Source organism: Phaseolus vulgaris, chromosome 11 (genome assembly GCF_051622355.1).
Source record: "Phaseolus vulgaris cultivar YP4 chromosome 11, ASM5162235v1, whole genome shotgun sequence".
Classification (NCBI taxonomy): domain Eukaryota; kingdom Viridiplantae; phylum Streptophyta; class Magnoliopsida; order Fabales; family Fabaceae; genus Phaseolus; species Phaseolus vulgaris.
Window position 1 is genome coordinate 14,057,283 of NC_143508.1, and position 19,035 is coordinate 14,076,317.

The window sequence follows — 19,035 nt, forward strand, 5'->3', positions numbered from 1 at the left end:
TTAAGGTCTTTGTAATCGACGCACATCCGTCATTTGCCGCTCGCCTTTTTCACCATCACTATATTTGCCAACCAGGTGGAGTATCGTGCTTCGGCAATGAAGCCAGCCTTTAGGAGCTTTTCGGCCTCGATTCTGGCTGCCAACCTCTTGTCTTCCCCATAGTTCCTCTTCTTCTGGGCTACTGGGCGTGCTTCCTTGTATACGGAGAGGCGGTGGGTGATGATGTCCGGGTGAACGCCTGGTACATCGGTCGTTGTCCAGGCAAAAAGGTCTGCGTTCTTTTTGAGCGTCGGCGGCGGCCATTGCCGTACCGATGCTCATGTACCGCTCCCCTTCGCCGAGTTCTGCTTGGCGCAATTCGTCTTTGACCTCGAGTCTTGGTTCGATTTCTCTTGGGTCCAGGTCTGCCATTGCGACGACATTCCTGGGTTGTGGGGAGTGTTTCCGAGGGCCTCTACCTCGGCCGACCATCTTTCGTTTAGGCGAGTAGCTGCCTATGGGTTTTTGCCGTGTTGGCTCAACTCGTAGGCTTTCTGCATAGCATTCCCTGGCGATCTTTTGGTCGACGTGGACCGTCAAGATGTCGCCCGAGGGGGAAGGAAATTTCATCGCCAAGTGAGGCGTTGAGACGATCGCTCCAAGCTTGTTGAGGGACGACCGGCCGATGAGGATGTTGTAGGACGTGTTGGCGTCTATGACCAGGTATCTGATCTTAAGGGTTTTGCTTGCCCCTTCCAGGCCGAACGTTGTGTATAGTTCTATGTAACCCTTCGTGCCTACGCGTTTCCCAGAGAAACCGACCACGTGGTCGTTGTAGGGCATCATTTCCTCTTCCGGAATTCTCATGGCTTTGAAGGTCTTCCAGTATAAGATGTCGACCGAACTTCCTTGGTCCACGAGGGTTTTCTTGATTGTAAAGTTGTCGATATCCACCGATATCACCATGGGGTCGTCCTGTGTAGGGTCTATCCCTTTGAAATCTTCATCCGTGAACGTAATCGGTGGCATCCTCGGCCGGGCAGAGACGAGGTTTACCTGGTGGGCGACCCGCAGGTGTTTTTTGCGTGCGTTGTTGGAGCTACCTCCCCCAGCTAACCCTCCGGCGATGGTGTTGATTACCTCTCGGCCCCTACGAGTGTCGGTTTGTGGGGGGTCGTCTCTTCGTCCCCGTCGGTCTCCACGCCTATCACCCTCTCGTGGGCTCGGGGGGGTTCGGTCCCTTCTCCTAGGAGTTTGCTATTTGCATGGGGAACGACGTGTTTCACGGGTACTACGCACAAAGCGTCTGAGGTGTCCGGCCTGAATGAGCTCTTCTCTTTTGTCTTTCAGGGCTTGGCATTCCTCGGTGGAGTGGCCAGTATTCTTGTGGTATCGGCACCTTTTACTGCGGTCGGCGTTTTCTGGGCTCAGGGCCCTTCGGGGTGGTGGTATCAACTCGGCACTTAGGGCCTCTTGCAAAATTTTGCTCCTATCAGCGTTCAGAGGTGTGTAGCGGGAGAGGCGGGGTCCTCGGTTGTCCTTTTTTTGGTCCCGGCCAGTCCGGGACCTTCCTTGTCGTTCCCTGTCCTCCTTCTTTTCTCCACTTGCCTCGGCCTGGGCGTTGTTCCTGAATTCACGGAGTTCTTCCAGCTACATGAATTTCCCCGCTCGGCGTCTAAGATCATCGAGGTTGGTTGTAGGCTGCATACACAGGCTATCGGCGAACGGACCAGGACGCAGGGCGGTCAGCATGTGGTGCATTGCCACCTCGGGGCTGAGGTTGCGAATGCTCATGGTGGTCTTGCTGAACCGATCGATGAACGTTCTCAGGGATTCTCCCTTCTCTTGGCGAATGCCGACTAGTGCTATGGATGTTAGGTGGTGGGGGCGGCTTGTTGCAAACTGGACGTCAAATTTTGCTATCAGGGTCTCGAAACAATCTATCGAATTTGCGGGGAGTTTGGTGAACCAGCTCAGAGCCCCTCCCTTTAGGGATGTGGGGAAGACTCGGCAAAAGACCGCGTCGTCCGTGGTGTACAGGCTCATGTGTGTTGTGTACGCGTCCACGTGCTCGTCGGGGTCGGTCGTCCCATCATACCGATCCCTGTTGAAACCTTTCCATTTGTCCGGCAGGGGGGTATCCATGACGCGGTCAGTAAAGGGATGGCGCCGATTCGAGCCCGCCATGCCAGTAGTGTTGGCCGTTTTGCTAGGATGGGACTCCCCATCCATCTCCATAGTGAAGTCATTTTTCGTCTCTTTCTCGGCCTGGAGGCCGGCGCCGGTGGCATAAGACTTACCGGCCTGGTTCGTCATGGCGAGGGACGGCACCCCTTCGACCAACTTCTTCAATCGTTTATTTTCTTCTTGGAGGTTTTTGATTTCCTCCTCGTTCTTCTTAGCGGCCTCCTCATGCGCCTTCTTCATCTCTGCTAACTCCTTCTGGAGGGCCATCATCATTGCCGTTTGATTTGCCTCGGTCATGCTTGCCATGCTGCAGGTCGATACCATCTATTGATATGGCTTCTTTTGGCTCTCCTCGGTCCCACGGTGGGCGTCAATTGTTCTCGAACTAGTTTGAGGACTGGGAGAACTATTGTCTTCAGATGCTACTCGGTCGGTTCAGCTATGTCCAACGCTCCTCCTTCTAACTTCTTCGCCGAACGGCTCCTCAGGCTGGTGGGGTACCTGCAGATGGCACTCCAACGCTCAAGTCAGTGGGGTATCGTATTCGGCTAGTTAGAATACTGTAGATAATGACGTACCTTCTTCCTTGGAATGCGTGATATTTATATTACCTTGATGGGCCCTTGCTGTTGGGCCGGATTAGGGGGTTGTTTAGCGATTAGGGTTGGATTAGGTCGTTTCCTAACCATGGGTTAGCTTTTGCTAATCGGGTCAACCTTTGACTTGAGTATCTTACGTCAGTCGGCCTCATATGCCACATGGTCGACCTCGTACCTTAAGGTGGAGTCTGGTTGCATAGGTTGACCGGGTCTACAGACCGGTCGATCATCCCAGTACTATATTAATAATAAAAATACTCAATATGAAGAAAATTAGTACACCAAATTATATAATTTAGAAAACATTCAACTTTATGCATTAAAAATATTAAGTCTAACTCATGAAAAAATAGTACAGAGTGATATCAATTATTCATAAGTTCATTTGTTTCCAATTGTCAACACATCTTTTAGTAATATCACATTAACTTACGAGACCATTTTTTTAATTAATAAGTTATTCTATTTTAAAGGCTTTTATCTTTATTTATGGTCTATTAAACATATATATTTTTATTTAAATAAGGTAATCTTATTCTTTATTTTTTATGTATAATAATTTATTTTCATTATTATTTGGTTTTTATACAATTATTAATTTATAATTCTCATTAATTTATTTTTACCAAAATACGATAAAGAAGTATAATAATCATGGGAAAATTAAGGTATTTAATAATATTATAAAAATATAAATAGATAAAAGAGACTAAAAATAAGAAATTAAAATAAAATAAGTAACAAAATCTATAATATATAAATTTAAAAGTTAAAGAAGCAAGAGATTAAATCATTCACTAGTCCGGATTGAAAAGATACATTCAAAAGAATAATTGGTTTAGTTTAAATTTGAAGTTAAGAAAATAAATTAATCAATTTAATTTAATTAACTTGTTTTAAAATGTTGAATAGATCAGATCAATCCAGTAAAGCAACACCTCTGACAAATAAAATAATAGTTTAATTATTCATTTAATTTATTTATTTCCCTAAATATTGTATATTAATCAACTATACATATAAACAAACTCGTAAGAAATTATATAAGAAATTTTTTACATATTAGTTTATCTATAAATAATTTTAATTTATGAAAAAAAAATTAATTTTTTCATATTTTTAAAAGTAGACCAATTAGGAAATTGGCAAGATAATATTTTAGTTATGATTAAAACATTTTAACAAAAGAAATAATATTAATTACATAATATGAGAAATTTCATTAAATAAATGCAATATGGTAATTTTAATATTAAAAAATGAATAAAATATTATTGCATTTGACATAACATTCAAAATAGATATATAGAAATCTAAATCAAATGCATCATAATGTTGATGTTAACTTAATAAAATAAAATAATATTCATTTATAACAATAGTAAATTTACATTAAAAGATTAAAAAATAATATAATATAAATTATGAAAAAAATAAAATATAAAAAACATAAATTGGTATAAATGACTAAATTACATGTTTTATAAAAAAAAGATGATTAAATAATTCATACAAATGTCTAAACCTTATTAAATAATTTATTTATTTAAATTATTTTAAACCAAATTAAAAATGTAAACAAAATAATTTGGTGGTTCGAACTGGTTCTCTTGGTGGTAGGAGTAAGAATTGTAGACCAACTTGATATCTGGGTTATCCCATTCGGCCATTCAAATTTGAATTAAGTATGGATAATGTCTATTAGATGTTAATGAAAGGAATCAGAAAATGACTTAAAAGTCTTTTATATTAATTTGTCTCAATTTGAAAGTAAATCTACCTGAATTTTGTTAATAAAATTTGTCATAATATGAGTATAATTACTTATTAATTATAATACAAGAATTATTTTACAGCTTTTTTCAAACTTTTATACTAGATTCATGTTACTTTTATATTGTATATTAATATATTAAAACCAGAGTATTTTGAAGTTACAGGAGAACACCAAAAATTCACTAAAGAATATAAACTCGATTATAGTAATGTTTGAAAACTTTTAAACATGTTATAGGATTACTAGCTACTTATAATTTTCTTTCATATTTGTTTGAAAAATTAATCCATTATATTTTCTTCTTTATTTTCATTCATCGTCTATAAGTTATTTTTTTTTTTCTTTTTCTTTGTTATGGAAGAAGAGGACTTTAACATTGTTTTTCAACTATTTCTAATATTTTAAATTTTAATATTTCATTTCTACTATGTAGGGATTGATTATAGCAAATATTTTTGCTGGTTTGAAACGTTACCTATTGTATTGGTCATGAATTCCTTAAAAATTGGTTTAGATTAAAAAAATTAAATTTTTTATTATTTATCATGACTTTTTTTTGTTTGGTTTCTATGATAAGGTGAATCAACATCATTCGATATCAAAGATCGTGAATTCAGAGTTAATATACTAAAGTAAAATAAAATAATACACGATAAATCATGTAATTTCATTTAAGTTATGATACACATTAGATATGATTCATCAATGATAGAGTCCATTGCAAACTCTTTAAATAAGCATGCTATACAAGAATAAGGTACGTTTTGGTCAATATATTAACTAAATTCAAATACTGAATAATTACTTAATTGTCGGAGAACCTTTTGCAAGTGCACTCCCAACCGAGAGTTGAAGACCGAACACGAGAAAGTCAAGAGGAAAGCACGACCAAAGGAGAGAATTCAATTGTCAAACCGGTAGCAGGTATTGTCTAGGCCCTATACAAGTACAAGTGTATCGGTCGGAGTCGGACAAACCAACATCACTCGGTATTGGAGGTCGTTCGACCGATCAGAGTTAATACATTAAGGTAAAATAAGAAGATATATGACAAATCAGGTAATTCCATTTAAGTTATGATACACATTAAATACAATCCATAAAGGATAAAGTCCTTTACAAACTCTATTTATACAAGAATAAAATACATTTTGATCAATATATTAACTATACTCAAATACTAAATACTTATTTTATTGTCGGGTAGCCTTTTATAGGTGCTCTCAACCAAGAATTGAAGACCAAACACAAAAAAATAAGAGAGAAAACTAGAAAAAAAAAGATTTAATTGCTAAGTAGATAACATATAATATCTATGTCATATACAATAATTGTTTTCTCTTTACACACAAATGAATGATAATTTTTGATAATGTGAATTAATTCATGTCAAAATTTTAGAATAATACTTAAATAAAATAATCTTTTATAAAATAAACATTGTTACCTTCTATTCCGTGAAAACAATTCCCACATTTATTATAAATAACCACTCATGTAAGTATTAATATTCATAAAAATGGATGGTTGTGTCTATTAGACTAGAAATTTAATAAGCTTAAAAAAACAAGAATACAAACTCTAATATTGGTAGTTTGATTTTTTTAATAAATGAACTAATCATTATTTTATGCATAATAATTAATTAAAATTATGAAGAGGATTTGATCGGTTTTACTTTTACATTTAATATACACAATTTTTACTGTTGATTTCATTGTAATTTCTACATCTAAGAGTGAAAAATAAACATAAAATAGATACCAAATTGATGAAAATAGAAATTATTTTATGGAAGTAAAAAAAATGAAGAGAATTTGTAGTGATGTATATTTATATTTGAATGAAAAAGAAAGAAAAGGGAAGTGATAGTTTTTAATCGATTATATATTTAATTTTAAGTTTGTATTTAAATTTTCAAGTAATGTATGATTGAAAAAATAGCTAACAAAATCTGAAAATAGATTGTTTTTTCATGTATTATTATTTTTATTCGTAGTTTTATTTATTTATTTATTAGTATCACTTGAAAGCAAACATCATTCAGAAAAAGTACTGACATTAACACTGACAAATGAAGCTACGCATGCTTTAGAGAATGAAAGGATATAAAAGTAATTCGACAACCATTTTCGTAGCTTCCCCACGGTTATTTGCACAGAAATTACTGTGTACGAATCCTTTTTTTTTTCTATGCAGTACCTTTGCAAAAATACTAGACTTTTACCTACAAATATTTTCATTTTTTTTTCAGCTTTCATTCATTCTTACCAAACACCGCCATTTCATTAATTCATTTTTTACATTTATAAAGAAAAAAATTATGAATTAAAAAAAAAAACAGAACATACATAAGAATACTCTAGAAAAAACTTACTCAAAATAAAAAACTCAGATAAACTAGATAATATTTTTTCTTAACTTGATTTGACTCTTTTTTTTTCATGAATTAAATTTTTTTAATTATAACATAATTAAGATTGCCTTTCACTTTTGTAAATATAATTAAGATAGAGAAATATCAACACATTTTATATTTTTGTTCGTTACGTATTTGTTATATAAACTATTAATATTATTACTTTAAATTATTAATTTTTATTGTATGTTAAGTATTTTAATACAATTAATGTGTAGTTATAATCTTTCTATCTTTTTAATAGATTTAACCCTTTTTATTATTTGTTTTCTTTAATTATTTTTTATCTTCCAAAACTTTTTGTTATTCAATATTTTTTTTATCAGAAAAAAATAATAAAATATTGAGTATTTCAAGGATATTCCAATCCTTATACAATATATCCTAACAATGTCATCTACTTCTACATGTCCAACTTAATAAAACATAAAAAAAGAATAACTCCTCAAGCACAACCTGCAAATCTAATATTTCATAAGGACATTACATGACATTCAAAACCTTGCTATGCTCTGAGTGCCAAGTCTACCAGCTTTCTTTCGCTTTCTTTGCACCAAGGTTAGTAATGTCTTCCTATACCGATCTTTCTGATAGTATATTAAATGTCCAGTCTTCTGGTGGTGCGAGAGACGTGAGTGGCTCGGACCACACGGTTGACCTTAAGTCAGACTGTCCGAGCTACGAGTGGGTTGATCCACACGTCTTGAACATCCCTACTTGCTTTAGGGGTCCAAATGATTTGGATAAGTTTTTATCCAAGGTATCCATCTTGAAACCTGATTCCCCCTCAGACGTAGTGGTTGTTGATAGTTGTTGCCACATCGAACGAGTGTGTTACGGTCGGGAGAATGCACCCCGAGATTTCTTTTCTGTATATAACACATTCTTTAACGATTACATGTCACCCTCCTCTTTGAAGAATTTATCATGGGGGTCCTTTGGATTCTTAATGTTGCGTCGACCCAATTACATCCTAACTTGTGGGCGACCCTTCAAGCTTTTATGATTGTTTACGATATTTATTCTACTATAATTCTCATCCGAGTACTCCAGTGAGTTGGTTGTCTTTAACAAGTCGACCAGGGAGTATTCGTTTTTCACCCTACACCTCGTCTTATAAAAATTTAAAAAATACTTCAAAATTTTTGTAGAGTCGGATGACAAACCCTTTTTTTACGATGCGGGAAGGAGAACCAAATTTCCTTTTCACTGGACCTAAAACCCAACAAGAATTATCTCCTGATCGAGGTCTTTGATGACTCCTCGAGATAAAGAACTTTTTTGTGTGTTCTTGACCAGCTCCCAAATAAGTTACCTAGTCGGGAGTTGGTACCATTGTACGAGTCGTCCAAGAGGTGGACGAATTTTACTAGTATGTAAACATATTATGTACCCGAGGCCGAGACGGGGAAGGCCGCCCTCATCAAATATCAAGACGAAGCCGTAGAGAGGGAGAATACATTATCCACCAAGTTGGAGAAATGTCAATCCTTCATCTCGCAAATAAGCAAGAACTGTTTTTATTAAGGCCTCTATTAAGCAACCTTTTTCCATGGGGTTCCTCTAGAGGATGACTGGTACGATATGAACAAGGGGTGGACGACAAATTGCTACCAGTGGGCCAATATGAAGATGAAGCAAAAAATCCTGAAGGCCAAGGTGACAACCTTAGCGACACACATATGAAATTTGAAGCCTCCGTGGAGGAGGTTATCAGACCTTTGTAAATATATTCGTAATATCCTAGACCCGGGATGTGGGCACTAAACAACTTTAATTTCTACATATTTACTTTGTGTGAACATAGTTTGTAATATTTGGCGTTTGCTGATAACATCTTTAAATTTTGACGCTTGTCTTTGTAATTTATAATATTCTCTCTGTCCGAGTTGTTATGTCTTCAAAAATTTATTATGAAAGATTTCAATGCTTTAAAATATTAGTAATGACTAACCGAATCTATAGGTTTCCTCCTACAACTTATAGTTGTAAATGTCGCATGTTTAAGCCGAGCATCGGGAGTACAATAACTTGAATTTCGATAAACCAAATAACTTCATCTGATCGACGCGGTGTAATAAGTTGGTCGATATATAAGGCCTATTTTCTTTATAAGCCCTCCTACAAGATTGGTACTTGGAGTCAAGAATGACTTAGAAGATTTGGTCGACCGAGCCTGAAACTGGTCGATTCTACATAATTTCTAATTAATGAAAAGATAAACTGGACAAATTTGAGGTGAGAACTTCGATTTTATTCTAATCGTGATAGATATTTGTATGGGTCAAAGAGTTAGCCTTTGATGGTTTTGGAATGAAAACCCTTGTGTTAGCAATAGAGTGTGTGGGTTGATAAGGTTTGCTCGATGAATTCAGTTGAAATTTCTTATCTTATTCTGATCACGTTCGGCGATAGTTATTTTATTTTAATCGCGTTCAGCGATAATGGTTTATATTTGCCGATTTATTTCTTGATAACTTCAACTGGAGTATGATAAGATGTATCGATTGAGACAATATTCTCAATAAATTCAGTTGGAGTTAAGACTCATTATTTTATTCTGATCGCTCGGGGCGATAGTTGTTTGAACTTGATGAGTTTAGTTGGAGTGAAGACTCCTATTCTTTTGATCACTCGAGGCGATAATGATTCGGTTTGGTACCGAGTAATCCCTATTCAATAGTATAAATAAGCAAGAATATAATTTTAAAGTGCATCGTTAAAACCTTCCCGGTCGAAAACTCCCCTTAGGGATAAAACAACCGAGCGAGGAAAGAGTACACTATTTCATTGAATTTCATAAACTATAATAGAATTTGAGATGTGTGGCATTCCACGTTCTCGGTACAGTTTTGTCTAATAAAAATTCTAAGTATTAAGCTCCGCTAGCCGCTATGTCTAAAATGCAGAAAGGACTTTCTCAATTTCTCAAGAACTTGCCCTCATTTTTCCGAGCGTCACTACGCATCCGCCAAACTAAATCTTCCTTTTGGAAGCTTATTGGTTTCACCTTCGAATTATACCTTATTGTCGCCCAAACCTTGCACGTTTCTTTTCTTATTCTGTTTTTTTCCCTGAATTTGTTGATCATGTCGAGGTCGGCCAACAAACTTTCCTTGTTAAAATTCAAATCCTGAATTTGTCATCGTAGAGAGGGCTATCCGATTTCAATTAGGATCATAGCTTTTGTCCCGTAAGTAAGGTTGTATGGGGTTTCTTGTGTAGTAGACTGTGGTGTACACCGGTAAGCCCACAAGACTTCGAGAAGCTCTTTAGTCCACTTCCTTTAGCTGGATTGAGTCTCTTTTTTAATTCATTACGAATGAGTTAACTTCGGATTAGGTCTCTAGTCACTCATATTAAACACATCACACAACTCATAAGAGTGAGTTAATTTGGGTTGAGTAGAGTTTGACCAAATCATAAATAAAATCCAACTCAATCTAATTGGACTAGATTTGGTCGAGTTGGGTCATCGTGTATACTTGACTTAATAAACATCCCTTATCCAGTTGATCATGTAATGACATTGATTAGTTTAGAGAGCTTGTCTAACCAACATCGTCTAGTTTCTAAAGTGTAAATCTAAATCCATGGTTGTTATTAGATAGGTTATTGTTTTTTTAGTTAGTTATATATATATATATATATATATATATATATATATATATATATATATATATATATACACTAGTTTAACTAAGGTAGAACAATTTTCATTCATAATTTGTTTCTTTCTTGTCTGTGTTCCTAAATTTTTTACTCAGAATCATCTTCATTTTTTTGTGTGTCTATTTACACATTAATTATGTATCCACTAGACTGTTTAGGATGTACCTTACTTTTATTTGTAATTTTTTTTATCTACTATACCCTGTAATAAAAAAATAAAATTGAAATAATTAGTAAACTTCTTTCCCTTCAATCTCCTTTTCCCTTACTAACTACGTTTCTTTACTATTATTATTATTTTGCATCCTTTTTTTTTCCTTCTCAGATAAAAGAAAACATGAGGTGTGACTTTGCATCTCTAGACCTAACTCTTGGTATTAAAACTCTCACATACAAGCAGCAAGCAGTGAATTAAAGAGCAAGAGCCCAAAGGGAAAAAACACAGGAAAGAAGTCAACATCAAGCAGTAAGCAGTGAAGTAAAGAGCAAGAGGCAAATAGAAAGAACAGAAAGGAAGTAAAAATGAAACAGTAAGTAGTGAATTAAGAAATAAGAACAAGATAAACAAAGAGAATACGAAAGAGGCAAAGATAAAAACAAATAGGAAAGGACAAAGACCCCCACATAGAGACCGGAGAAAACAGCATTCTTAGCTGTCCAATTAATTAATGGTTAACCGTTTTTGCTCCAACATGTTCACAGCGAATCCCAGAGACAAAAGACGCAATTCCATCTACAGTTATCAAAGTACATGCATGCTCATGCACCCTCATTGCTTCGCGCTGACCCTATCATCATCCCTTCAAAAAGAAGGAACTTAGTAATATAAACAAAGAATAAATTAATCGTTATGGTGCTTGCTTACAGACAAAAGTACTCCTACTAAATTTTATTTTCCAATAAAGCTGTTCCTTCACTGCCACAAGCTAGGCAACACAACCCCACTTAAACCACAAAACATAACAGACACATCAAAATTCAACACTACAATTCAAAGCCATGTTTTGTCTTTTTGTTTGCTGTTTAAGAAAAACAAAAATTCCACCCACTTATCTATCTATCTATCTATCTATCTATCTATCTATCTATCTATCTATCTATCTATCATCCTTTTTACTTTTCTCACCCAAATCCGAAGTACCAATATCGTGATACAGATTTTATGTCCACCAACATCAACATCCCTTCTCCATGTCGTCCCATCACTTTATGGCTTCAAAATTTTCAATTTTTTTTGGTTAACTACACCAAGATGATATGACATTATGACTAATGCCATGGTCGCTTTCAGATGGACCATAGGGATAAATCATAAACGTTTTTTTTTCTTCTTTACTTTACTCTCTCTTTGGTAGTTCTTTGGGCATGGTTTAGTTAATCCAAGAATTGTGGATCGTTGGATTGTTTCCACATGGAGTGATTTTCCGTCTTTTGAGGTCCCTCTCTTGTCTCAGAGGAGAATCAGCAACGGTGATTCCGTTGGATTTTTCACTTTCTGAACTCAGAAAATGATGGTCCAACACATTAATCGGCGTGTCTGACCTTGAAACCCCATTCAACGCAGACTCGTACTCCTCCTCTATGGCTATGTCTTGTATCACTTTGTAGCACTGCTCCACGCTTTCCTGCAGTAAATTTTTCGTACCTTCAATTAATTTCATTCAACATTCAAAATATGCTTTGCCACTTTCCCCCTTCTCCTCCAAAATAATTCATATAATCTAATAAATAATAATAAAGGAGGAATGTGTTGTGTACTTTATTTACATATGAAGAATCGATTATTGCTTTTAAGAAGGAGGGATATTGAAAAGGAAACAACTCATGAGAAGCACACAAAAGGGCAGTTGCAGCAATTATAGATGGCTTGAACTCCCAAAGCCTTATCTCTGCACAAAAAGAAGTTAACAATTATTAAATTAGAAGATGGGTGTTATGTATTAATCATAACATATATCATGCAGAATGGTTTTTTCACCACTCAAAATCACACTGATAAATATAGATGGATGCAAGAGAAGAGAGGTTGAAAATGACAAATAACATTTATAACTGTCAGTGCAGTGTTTGGAAAAATTAAATGTACAACATCATCAACCATATCATATTTTATGAATTTATGAATACCTCCTTGTGACATGAATATGATTTCAGAGGCACGGTTTTTCAGAACCGTCCCCATTGGTGAGCCTTTGAGCCCCATCAAGGCAATGAAGAAAGGTATGAAGGAGAATGGGGTGATCGACCGCATTCTCCATTGTAATGCTCCCAAGATAAGTGCTTCCATTCTTCGCACCGTTTGTGTCTCAAACATTATGCCCCCATCACTTTGATTCAAAAGAGCCTAATAAATAAACCACGTTCAGTGAATGCATACCAAATTACCAATCTTTTCTTATAAAACCCTCGTATGTTACAAGCACTTTACTTAGAATAAATAATGGCGATTTTACCTGAACATCAGAGCATTCAGTTCTCATCATCTTGACAGCAAGAGAAATGCAAGAGACAGCAATGAGCCTGAGGATCCATGGCTTCGGTTGCTGTTTCATAAACCAAATTTGAGTCACTTCTTAAAGAAGGAGAATCTCGGTGTTCTATTTATTTTAATATTCACAAATAAGAATATGAATCAATAGAATTGAAGAACAATGAAGAAAATAAGCAAACAACTAGCACATTTGGATTCTTTACCGAAATCCCTTGGCTGGCTAGGAACCGATCCAGATAGTTGGTAGCAAGATAAGACAAAGCCGGATCCAAAATGCAGGACAGCTGAACAAGGCCAACCAACGCACACTGAGATTATGTTTAAGAAAAAAAAAATTATTTTTCTCAACAACAATCAAAGTTTTGGCACTTACCTGTGAGATTAAGGAAACAAGTTCTCCTCTGATAGAGATGTCAAGATCTTTGGGTTTGTGAGTGTGAGAATGATTCTGTGATGGGGTGTGGTCAGATTCAATGAGGAAGAGGTAAGAGACAGCATCGGAGTGAAGATTTTCCAAAGGGTTTTCAAGGTCAAACTCCATGGACGAGGTGGTGGTGGAAGAAGGTACTACTGAGTGGAGCTTAAAAGGCAAGGAAAAGCATGTTGAAGGGAGGCAAAGTGATAAAGGTAAAGGGGCAGAGAGAGGGTTCTCAGTTCTCTCAGCTTTCTTCAAATGAATACCATAGCATGGAGTTGCTTCAGTTCTACAACAGCTTTGCCACTTTTCTTTTTTTAGCTCTGAGCTTTGCTACTTGCTGCTCTCTTTATTGGTGTTGTTGCCTTCTGTGCCTCTCTCTTCACCCTATTGTCTTTCTTTGGTATATATTAATTTTGGGAAAATGGGAGGTTTTGGTCCACTCTGTTCAGTGGTTGCATGAGATGATGGTGCTGTGGCAGGATCAGATTGGTTCAAGCACAAGTCAATTTTAATCAGAAAATTTAGTTTGACATAGAAGGGTTGAATTCTGCACTCGTTTTCTTTTTTTTAAATGCAAAAAAGGTGTGAGAGTTAATACGGTGGGTGATAGTTTTTCTATTTTCTTGATCTTGAATTTAATATAATATTTAATGTTAATGGCACTCTCTAGAATAAGAAGGGAACAAATTGATATTAATATTTAATTCGAATAACTCCAAAAATCGAACGAAAAAATGCAACCAAAATGCTACTATCTATTTTAGTAATAAATACGTTTCATCAGTCATCACTGATTTTGAGTAAATTATGCTGCATTTTTTTTGGTGGATCTGTGTGATTGAGCATAAAAAGTAGCAGCTGAAATGAAATACTTTAATGAATTAATCTCAATCCTATGGTTATTGGTTACGACAATCGGCATGCCCAATCTTCTCCAAACATTGAGAATTTATTTTCTTAGATAAAATCAAGGATTAGGAAGTATATATGGATGTTTTCTGATGTAACAAACCATGAGTAGTCTAACAGGTAAAAAACATCCTTGAGTGAGTAATGATGTCTCATAAAGATTGAATTTCTTTGTTTGTTCTAATTGTTTGAGCATCATGCCTTGGTTGTGGAGAAATGTTCAAGCGTGATTCATATTTTATCAAGAGTGCAGGTCCAAAGTACACACTATCACTTTTCATACTTTAACTTATTTTTAATCCTTAAAACTACAAATTTCATTATTAATCCTTGAAGTTATAAATAAAACAAATTATTAACTATTATTCATTTAGTCCCTAGTATTAATGACAATCCCATATGATTTCCTACTTTGATAACTATATCAATCATTTTGATGATACACATAAGTCAATTTAATCCTTGACTTTGTAACCCCTCTAATGTCTATATGCATAATTTGTCCTTTCTCTATATAGGATTCTACTTGCAAAGATAGTCAAATTCTTAAATACAGAGGATCAATAATAACAAAAAATAATTGACACTTGGAAATTTCTGGAGATAATTTTTGTTGAAGTGTTAATTGAGTTGGTTGACTAAAAGTTTTGGTCACATTATGTGTTGTTGGATCACTTTAAATTGTCTTTGATGAACGTTCCATTTCTTTTGGAGTTGCTTCAAACCTGCCCTATATATCTAGTACAACTTTTTCTTCATTATTATATGCACAGTTTTATATCAGCACACCTTTTGCTTTTCTTCTTGGATGTTATCATAAAATCATAGATTCTCTCTTGCGTGTTTTGGTTCAAGAGAAAGTCCACATTTTTTTTTGTAAAATTTAATTTGAAGATGTATCATAAATTAAAGTTTAACTTTGCTTTTTATCACTAGGGTGATCCTTAGGTAAGGTTTGTCAGTTTGTGCTTAAAGAATATTTAGATTTAGAAGTAATAATGTTAATGGGTTTAGATTAGATTGAATTTTTTTTTTAAAAGTAGCAAAACTGAATTATTTCAGTCACCTTCATTTTGGTTTGAAATTGACCATTTAATCGTCTAATGAAATAAATAAAAAATTAGAAAACAAAATCATAATTAAAAAGAAAATAAATAAATAAAATCTAAAGTAAGCATTATATAACTACACAGCATAAAAACAGTATAATTGTATGACATAAAGTAATAGATTTATAAAATTAAAAAACATACAAATTTAAAAACTTTGTAAATTACGAGTTGATCATGGTTGCCATTTATATATTTAAATATGATGATATATGAACTAATGTTATCAAGATAGTATAATTTTAGAATATGAGTCAATAATCTAAATCAATTCATTTTTTTTTAATTTATATATCATTAAGTTAAATTTGTATTGACCATTAACTAGATGATGAATTGAATTAGATTATTGTAAAATTTGAACCAATATCTAAAAATACTTTACAAAACAGAATTGAATTCATTAATATTAAAATGTAATTTTACATTGTCAATATAACATTAGTTTAAGATAAATCAATGTGAATTAATATAGAAAATGGATACTACAGAAAAGTGATGTAATATATATACATCCGTTGATTATTTTACTATTGTTGGTTTCCTGCTTTTGTCTTTTTTGCTAACATTACCTTCCTTGCTTCTATTGTTTGGTTAAAAGTTTTAATTTATTTTTAATATATTTTAACTTTTTTTTGTTATAGTTTAGAATATAGGAATATATATATATTATTTATTATTTACATATAAAAATTTAGTTAAATATAGAAAAAAACTCTATTAAATTAAAAACTACTTAACTATAGGAATTTGATTACATTGCCTGATTGTGAAATTTTATTATAATTATATATCTTTGAAAACGAAATAAATAAAGTAATTGTTTTCTTTCCAAAACACAACATATTTTATATTGGATGTGTCTACGACTCATTTAAAATTACCATAGTACATTGATTAAGACTACACCAAAATGTGATATAAAAATGATGGGACTAAAATAGTAACCGATTCCACCAATAATCATAATGATTCTGAATGAACATAGATCTATATTGAATCCAAGTTGATTCCCTACAGAGATATCATTTATGAATATACTAAAATACAATGTATTTAATAAGGTTATATGCTACTAAAGTAAAACTCAATAATAATGAAATATGATAGTGTATATAGATTTTGTCCTTGAAGAAATTTGCATGCAGACATGGTCCTGAAATAAAAATGCATGTTTGAGTATAAAGCAGAGTAAAGAATGAAAAAGGGTTGAGTTAGGAGAGGAGGCACGTGATGATTAATTTGAGGAGTGGATGCAGCACGCCACAACCCCATGCATAGAGCAGCATCATTGCATGCTTAATGTTTGCAATCAAGTTAGGAAAAACTAAAAACACATGCCAATTATTCACTTCCTTTTCATCAATGATTCTATTTTCCAATCATGCACTGGGTCAAAAATGATCCTCCTGTTCCTGGACTCTGTGCAAAAGGTTACAACATTTTATGAGATTTTTTCCCATTTAGAACAGGCTATTTTCGCAATTGCTGTTGTGGAATTGAATTTTGAGATATTATTAGGACTAGTTATGATCATAATGTGCTTGTGTTTTGCGAGAAGGTTAAAGAGAAAAAGACATCAAACAGACTGTAAGAACATGGCATTTGATTAAAGAAAAAGAAAAAAATTTGGTTCCTTTACTTCTGTATGCTTTCATTTCTCATTTATTTTCATTTTATTTTATTAAATTGTCACATTATCTTCATCTATTTTATGTTTTTAAACATTTATGCAGGAAATGTGAAATATATTTTTTCTTCAACGTTTTGTGTATAAATATTTGAAAAACAAATTAAAATATGTGATATTTTTTAAAATTATACACTATAAGAAAATTATGAAATGGAAACCAATTTTAGAAAAAAAAATAATTAGTTGTTATAGTGACAAAAATTGGCTCTAACTATTTTTTTTATGCATTTTATCCCTTATTTTTTAAAATGCAATAAATGTTAATATTTTATTAATTCAGCTTCAGTTTCATAAATCCATTCCTAACGTGATAATGTTGACAACACAAACTAATTTGGATCGATGAAATGTTAAGGATATTTTTTAGATTAGACAATTTCCATGAAACTATAATATGGTAATTTAGTAAAGAAAAATAATGTATAGTCTTAAGAGTGTTTCCCATAGCATAAAATTTTTCAATGGAAGTTAAATCTTTAACACAGACTTTCGTATTTGCGATACTAATAATATATATAAGATATTTTCCTATAATCATGTTGATTATCATTTTTGTCAATAACTAATTTCCATTATATTGAAATTTTACTCAAGAGAATAAACTCAGTACTACACATACTAATTAATGATTTGTTGATTAAAATATGAGATATTAATATTACTTGTTGATTTTATTCCATTATAATAAAATTATCTATCATGCGATTTAACATACTGATATTATAGACGCACAGTGTGATAGTGGGCTTATAAGCCCAGTTCCTGGACTAGTACTTAGAATCCATCACGAGAAAAGCCCAAAACGTTGAAAGAGGATTGAAATGGTGCAGCAGTTTTTAGTTTTTACACAACAATTTTTATATATTTAAATATAAAAAAAATTCACCGAGCCACTTGTAAATCATAGCTCCAGTGGAAAGCAGACCTATAATATTGTTTTATGGAAGGACAGGCCAAGTCTAAGGCTGAAGGTGAAGGAGGAATGTAGAATTATGAAGGGGTATTTCTTGTGGCAAATTCTCCCTGCAACTCAATGACTTTTTTTCCACCTCCATACATCTACGTGAAATACTAATTTTCCTCTTGTTTAAAATTTTAAAAACTCTACTTCTCTCTTAACCTCACACGCACCTTTAATTTTGCTATTTTTTGAACGGCGAGCACTCCTTATTTCTCCAGAGCCGCCGCACCTCCTCCAGTGTTATCTAAGAGCTCTCATTTTTCTGGTCAATTTTTTTATGTTATATACAATTCGATATGTATTACTTCGATATGTATTACTGGATTCGGTGTATACATATTGAATGGTACAATTCGGTATGTTATTTGGAAATGAATACGGAATGATACTTTGGTATGTATTATTGGATCTAGTATATACATACTAAATTGTACTATCCGATATCAAAAATTTCAAAATTTCTGTGTAAAATATAGATTTCAGAATTTCGTAAAATATTATGAATTTTACGACTTCCGTAAAATATTATAGATTTCAGAACCTTCGTAAAAATGTCATAGGTTTCAGAACTACGGACATTTATTTTTTATTCATTTATCATTTAAGCATTAATGTGTTTTTTCAAGTACAAATATTTACATCTGTTGTATTTATTTATCTATCTTTATTAAAGTACTTTTTTAATAAATAAAACAAATAAATGGATATAACATTCATCAATTGACAAAATATATCAAAATATTGATAAAATTATACCAAAATATATCAAGAAAACACATTCAAATCCAAACTCAACACAAAATGAGTTAAAAAAAAACTAT

The 19,035-nt window shown here is 33.5% G+C and overlaps 1 protein-coding gene and 1 pseudogene across 2 annotated transcripts; both read right to left on the reverse strand.

Annotated features, from left to right (window-relative positions):
• Positions 1-2,472, reverse strand: LOC150023079 (uncharacterized; annotated as a pseudogene).
• An 8,790-nt stretch (positions 2,473-11,262) lies between these two features.
• LOC137830363 (putative cyclin-D6-1) lies at positions 11,263-13,918 on the reverse strand. Of its 2 annotated transcripts, none has more exons than XM_068637655.2 (6): positions 13,498-13,918; positions 13,328-13,408; positions 13,087-13,176; positions 12,761-12,977; positions 12,392-12,522; positions 11,263-12,258 (listed from the first exon to the last, which is right to left on the reverse strand). In XM_068637655.2, exons 1-6 carry the CDS (start codon positions 13,663-13,665, stop codon positions 12,004-12,006), a joined length of 942 nt encoding a protein of 313 aa, XP_068493756.1. In that variant the 5' UTR covers positions 13,666-13,918; the 3' UTR covers positions 11,263-12,003. The 2 variants fall into 2 exon arrangements, with proteins under 2 accessions (XP_068493756.1, XP_068493764.1); XM_068637663.2 differs by having other exon boundaries at positions 12,401-12,522; positions 13,498-13,857.
• Positions 13,919-19,035: the final 5,117 nt, after the last annotated feature.